The sequence below is a fragment of the Antrostomus carolinensis genome, unplaced genomic scaffold (assembly GCF_000700745.2).
Source record: "Antrostomus carolinensis isolate BGI_N321 unplaced genomic scaffold, ASM70074v2 scaffold34593, whole genome shotgun sequence".
NCBI lineage: Eukaryota > Metazoa > Chordata > Aves > Caprimulgiformes > Caprimulgidae > Antrostomus > Antrostomus carolinensis.
Window position 1 is genome coordinate 2,004 of NW_010307843.1, and position 6,496 is coordinate 8,499.

Sequence of the window (6,496 nt, forward strand, 5' to 3'; positions counted from 1 at the left end):
TGTTTTTTCCTGAAATAGTACAAACCTGACTCAGCTCCTTTAAAACTGTGAAGAAATAAAAACTCTCCCCTGCTGCACGGGGCCCGTCTGCCCAGCCCAGCGCGCTGGCCGAGAGCTCGGCACAGAAGCGACAGCAGAGCCCTCGCCACAGGCAGCAGCTTTATCTGCCGCGTTCAGCCCCACACGTGGAGGGGGAAACGGCTGCTCCAGCGGCGGGCACCGCCCGGGGGCCCTCCCCCGGGCCACCACCAGGGTCCTCGCTTCTCCCCTTCCCCTTAAAGGAGGGCGCAGCCGGGGTGAGCAGAAATGAAAACCATCTACCTGCAGAATGCGATTAAAAGATAAATAAGAGTGTTTCTTCTTAGAAGGAAAAAGTGCTTTTCTAGGAGGGGTTGGAAAACAAATACCTGCAAAACTTTAAATGCTGCAACTTAAAAAAACCCCGACAAAATGCAGGCAGAACTGAAGTTCAGACAAAGGGAAAGGTGAAGCTTCATAACCCGGCCTCGGCCAGATCGCTGCCCCAGGACACCTGCTCCTACTGAAGGTACGAACGGGAGCCAGGGGCTGCGGCCACAGGCAGGAAGGGCCACGTTCTCACATCAACCTCTCGCCCCTAACCCACCTCCAGCTCCCAGGGGAAGCCTTTCCCCCCTCTAACCATGCGGAGGAAGGCACGCGCAGGAGGTCTGTCTTCCCCCGAGGCACAGAGCAGAGGTGGGGGTCCAGAGCACTGTCCTACCAGACAGACCCTTCTTGAAAAAGAAGCTGAAGGAATTTGGTGGCACACGAAGCGCTACAGGGTGACGGGGCTCCCAGTAAAGGTGTCTGACCAAAAGCCACGAGCTGCGATGCTGCGGTGACGCTCAACACGACCGCTTTCCTCAGAGGTCACTGCTCAGGTCTCCCTGCGGGCAGCACGGCACCTTCTCCCACCGCAGAGAAGGGCCGGGGGTCGCCGCAGCAGAGGCCTCGCTGGCTGCGGTGCCACCACAGCGTGTCAAACATGCAGAGTTCTCACTCCCTCCACTCAGTACGTTTCTGTTTCCAAGCACCGGTTTTGCCTCCGCCCGCTCTCAAAGCAACACTGGTTCTGGAAAAGGACCTGGCACGGAGCCGGGGGCCAGCGCCTTTCCCTGCTAACGAAGCTCGTTCAGGTTCTGGTTGTGAAGGTTTTGGTGCTGCCTGTTGAGGTTGATGGTGTTGTCCAGCGTGATGCCGTTGTCCTCCTGCGTGGTTTCCGGCATGAACTGCCGGAATATGCTGACGCTGCCGTGCCAGAAGATGGGCTCGGGGAGGCGGCCCACCACGCTCCACGTCCGCGTCTCGGGGTCGTAGGCTTCCAGGACGTCTGAGAGTTCAAACGTGTTATCGTAGCCACCGGAGACGTAGAGCTTCCCGCCGAGCACGGCCACGCTCCCCCCAACGTGAACCTACAGTTTAAACATAAATATCCAGGACAATTAGAAAGGAGGGGTGTGCCCCACTGGGCGGATGATAAAGGTGGTGGGTCTCATCCTGCTGCCGGCTCCGAACCGGCGCTGCCCGAGCACCAGGAGGAGACAGAGACTTGGAGCTTTGCCCGGCTCTTGTGTGCTGGGCTGAACACTCAGCTGCACAATCACCACCCAGGACTTTTTCTTCAGGTGACTGTGATAGTTAAATGCACTCCAAGGGGTTACAATGTGAAGAGCACCCGGCTTCCAAAGGTAAATTAAGACAAATTTTGACCCTGACAGGCAGGCAGGTTGGTGAGTGTCCTACCTGGAGCATGGCAGGGATTTTATCCCATTCATTCTTCACCGGATTGTAAACATCCACTTCAGCCGAGTCGTCTCTGTGGGAGAGAACACAAAATGACTCTTCTGTGTTCTAAAAACCTCCTGCCCCCAGTTCAACAGCCTGAAACACCACCGTGAGCACCTCTGCTCCAATCCCACCACATGGGCCAAAGGGTTCCTGTACAAAGGTGTGGGTCCTGATGCAGACCCCAGGCATCAGCGTGGGCTTCTCCTGCACCAGCCGTGATGTCTGACCCCAGGAAACGCCTGGGCCCCTCTGCTGCAGCCCCATCCCCGCAGCACGGACACTGCCCACAGCGCAGGAGCGCGTTTCTCACTCCCCGAGCCAGTGACCTACATCCAAAGAGCCCCAGTGCCCCTGCTGAGCTTCTCCACAGGCAAAGCAACGTGCTCCACGCTTTCTGGTGTGTGCTGAGCACTAGGACGCTGCCTCGGGGGAAAGCGGACGGCACTGGGGACAGAGCAGGGTGACCACACAGGCTGTTCTCTGCCCCCGAGTTGGTGGCTCCACCCGGGACGGCGGGTGAGCTGCTCTGGACTGTGAGTCCTGCCTGGAGCCCAGCACGCAGCTGCACCGCTGCTGGGCTGGGAATCACTGCGCAGTCTTGAGGGTTTCCTCACATCTCGTCTCTTTTCCACATCTGCACCTACGGGAGGTGTGTGCACAGACTAACTCCCTGCCAGTCTTCAGAGACCACTCTGCCCCAAGTGCTTCAGGGTCTGGAAAATAAATTACTGCTGTTCTGGAGAAGCTTAAACCTCCCTGTGCCTCAAAGTAACAGGATCCCCACTGCTTGAGTTTTTAGCCAAAGCCAAATTTAGACGGGTTGGGCTGTGAGAGAAGAGCTGTCGAGGGCAGCGTAATCCCCCAAGGCTTCTCTCACCCGCCCCACTGGCGAGACGGGAGGGTGACAGTGACAGGTGAGGGATGTTTGCGAGGCAGAAACGCGTGCTGCTGACACAGGAATGCGAAAAGGACAAGGTCAGGGTGCTGGAGAAGCGCTGTCAGTGACTCCAAGACAGTCCTGTCACAGACAGGTTCAAAAGGCTGCAAGGAACATTCCACTGGTTTTGTATCTATCTATCGTGACATCGCACACTGTGCGGGTGACAGGGCACCACTGTCGATTGCTGACATGAATCTGAGCAGGGGAGGGAGTGGAAATAAACAAGGAACACCTACAACAAACCCTTGATTCAGAAATCCACCTGTGGAGCCTGTGGCCAAGCCGAGGTGAGCGCTGTCAGACCTCCTGGTCACGCTCTGGCCGAGCGCCCCTGAGGTGCCCACACGATACACCCTTTAAAACCAGTTTCTTCAGTACTTTTGTGATGTGCCTGGAACTGAACTGATTCTCAGCTGAATGAAACACCTGTAACACGGGCACACGGAAGCGAGTGCTCCGAGCCCCACGGAGCTGCACTGAGACCAAACCTTCTTCCTCAGAACTGCTCCGAACCAAGGGCTGGCGCCTGCCTTGGGACACGGAGCTCAGGTGTGTCCCAACGCTGCTGCCGGGCCACCGGCACCCAGAACTGCTGCTGTTCACACCTCCCGTAACTAACTCCGGAGTCAAACTCTTCCAAGTGTGAAGCTGAAACCCCGATGGACTGGAAGGGAAACGGGCAGAGCTCTCACCACACAGTTCCAGGCACTGGCGATGGTCAGGCCAGGACCTGCTCTCCCATCTCAGGGCTGGCTCTAAAAAGGATGCAGCTGGAGAGCTGAGCCTCACTGCTGCTGTGCCACATCTGTAGTTATAAAACTCGTCCCACTAGATGGGATCAGAAGCTTTAGTCTGAGCTATTTAAAATGACTATTTAAAACTAACTAAAAAATGAGTCTGTGGCTTTTATTTGTAACCTATTCCTCTGTCCTCCAAAGAGGAGGAGCTCACAGCCCCTTACAGCTTCGTACAGAGCAGCAGTCCACATGCAGCACGTGAAATGAGGGGGGAAAAAACCTGACCCTGATAATCTTCTCATGAACTCCTGCAGACAGGTAAGCGATCAGAAATCCTGAAGTGTGAATCATCAATATTTTAAAATGGGTAAGAAAAAGGAAAACCTGGATAGAACTGGATGTGACAAGTAGCCAAACACTAGAAACACCTTTCCAGGATTTACTGAAAATCAGGTGATGCAAACTGCCACCTGCCAACAGCTGTCAGGAACCACGACACTCACTGAGCTCAAATGAATCAAATAAAACGTCCTGGGTAGAAGCTGCTGCTTTGTGCAAAGCCAAGAGGAGATTAAAGAGAGAACTGTGTCTGGAGGCCATCGCAGGCGTCTGTGTTTGCTCGGAGTCACCGCACCAAGACGAGACGCTTCAGCCCTAGCATGCCTTTCGGTTTATTTTTAATTAAGTGGATAACCAAAGTATTTGTGCCACCAGGACAGCTTCAGATGGGTAATTAACTCCCAATTTGGGAAGGCGCTTAAAAATAGTGACCAATCATTTCACCTTCAGCCCTCTTATCTCCGCTGAGACGGAGGATGTCCTCCAGCAGCAGTTTAACGTTTTCTTGGAGCTTACTCACTTATTTATAGCAACGGGGGGGGCTGAACCAGAAGCTGAGAAAACTGAGAAGTCTATTTCCAAGCAGCACTGCTGACCTCAGCCAGATTTATACCTGGTTATTTGTAGCCATTCCCCAGCCCGTGGGTTTGCACTCAGACACTTTAACACGATTCTAAGTGTAGTTCTTTGAGGTCTGGCTACGACAGAAGCAAAGGAAAGAGGCGTGGTGGTTTACAGACCCACCTGCTCCATCAGAGGAAGTGCTGCTGTGCTTTCCTAACACAGTGCTCTCCTACAACCACAAAATCCACACATCTCCCTGGGGAAACCCTGGGCTTGCCCAGAGGGGAGGTGGGGGTGGGGAGGGAGGTCATCGCTCCTGCTGCTCACCTGATGAAGTACATGAGGCCGTTGAGAGTGACGGTCTTGGGAGCGAAGGACCAGGGAGGCAGGTGGCCGCAGTTGACGAGGGACCAGAGGTCGCTGTCGGGGTCGTAGCACTGCATAACCATGGACTCTTTGCCGGCCAGGGAGCCTATGGCAAAGAGTTTGCCGCGGCACGAGGTGGTGGAGCAGTTGTCCATGGGGTAGAGCATGGGCTGCAGAGCCTCCCAGCTGTCCACCGCGTGGTCGTAGCGCTCCGTGCTGTCCGAGGCGATCACGTAGAGCAGCCCGTCCAGGACAGTGGAGCTGTGGTACTCTCTGGCCTTCAGCATGGGGGACACCTCCGTCCACTCGTTCACGCTGGAATTGTACCTCCAGACGCAGTCGTACAGCCTGGAGCCGTCCGACCCCCCTGCAGCACAGCACCCCACGGGTCAGAGCAGGGCTGGGCAAAGGGAACTGCTGCGGGGCGGTGGAGGAGGGGGCTCGGCTCTGGACTGGCATCTTTGTTGTTTTCCAGCCCACACGAACCTTTGCTTCCCAGGGCCGTACAGCGTGAAAATATTTCATAGAATCATAGCATGGTTTGGGTTGGGAGGGACCTTAAAGCTCATCCAGTCCCAACCCCCCTGCCAGCAGCAGGGACACCTTCCACTAGACCAGGTTGCTCAAAGCCTCATCCAGCCTGGCCGAGAACACTTCCAGGGAGGAGCAGCCACAGCTTCTCTGGGCAACCTGTTCCAGTGTCTGACCACCCTCACAGTGAAGAACTTCTTCCTAATATCTCATCTAAACCTCCCCTCTTTCAGCTTAAACCCATTTCCCCTTGTTTTGTCATTAACTGCCCTTGTGAAAAGTCCCTCCCCAGCTTTCTTGTAGCCCCTTCAGGTACTGGGAGGCCGCTATAAGATCTCCCCAGAGCCTTCTCTTCTCCAGGCTGAACAGCCCCAACTCTCTCAGCCTGTCCTCACAGCAGAGTTGCTCCAGCCCTCGGATCATCCTGGTGGCCTCCTCTGGACTTGTTCGTGTGCACTGTGAGGATTTCAATGCAAGTTCTGCACCGTTTCTTTCCCAGCAAGCCAGGAAGGATCTGTCCCATGTCTGTACTGAGCCACGACTCAAAACAAGTCTCCCAGGTTTGACTAACTCCATCCTTCCAAATAACCCTTTTCTCTCCCATTTTGCAGCCCCTGCTCTGTCTCTATCCAGAAGCTGCTGTGACAGAGCAGGGACTGACACTCACCAGCGCCAAGGCAGCACAGAAACCTTCCAGCCCTGCCACTGCCCTGGCTGTGACAGCGACACTACACAGAACAACTGGAGATCCCCACCAGGCTCAGGGCTCCCAGCAGGGTCAGCACCCCCAGACCTGCCTGGAATTGCCCCAGAAAACTCCCCTGGGACGTCAGGGCGTCCATCCAAACCAGCTGTGTGGCAGCCCATCGTTTTTACAACCCTGCCCTTAAAGCAGAGCCTTGTTTTCTGCTTGTGACTAGAGAACAGTTTGTTCTTCACCTGCACTCGACCTGCCCTTCAAATCTCTGTCAGCGCGTCCTGCGCGAGCTGCTCCGCAGCGTCTGGGCTCTCAGGCCTCGGGTTGTTACGGGCGCCGCAGAGCTGCTGCTCCAGCTATGGGGATGTGGTTCAAAGGAGACATCTACACGCAGATTAGCAGCCAAATTTACACCCCGTGTCACCTTGACACAAGTAATTATAGCCCCAGCGGGCTGCGAGGAGACAGGGGACGTGCTGGGGAAGGTACCGTGACTCACAGGCACCGGCTGGC

At 55.5% G+C, this 6,496-nt stretch overlaps 1 protein-coding gene across 1 annotated transcript; it reads right to left on the reverse strand.

Moving 5' to 3' along the window:
* Positions 1–1,139: 1,139 nt before the first annotated feature.
* On the reverse strand, positions 1,140–5,122 carry LOC104523118 (kelch-like protein 21; the record flags this gene model as incomplete). Its single annotated transcript, XM_010165594.1, has 3 exons — positions 1,140–1,433; positions 1,765–1,837; positions 4,717–5,122. Coding segments are annotated over 3 exons (773 nt in total), but the record flags the coding sequence as incomplete, so codon positions are not given.
* Between the last annotated feature and the right edge of the window lie 1,374 nt (positions 5,123–6,496).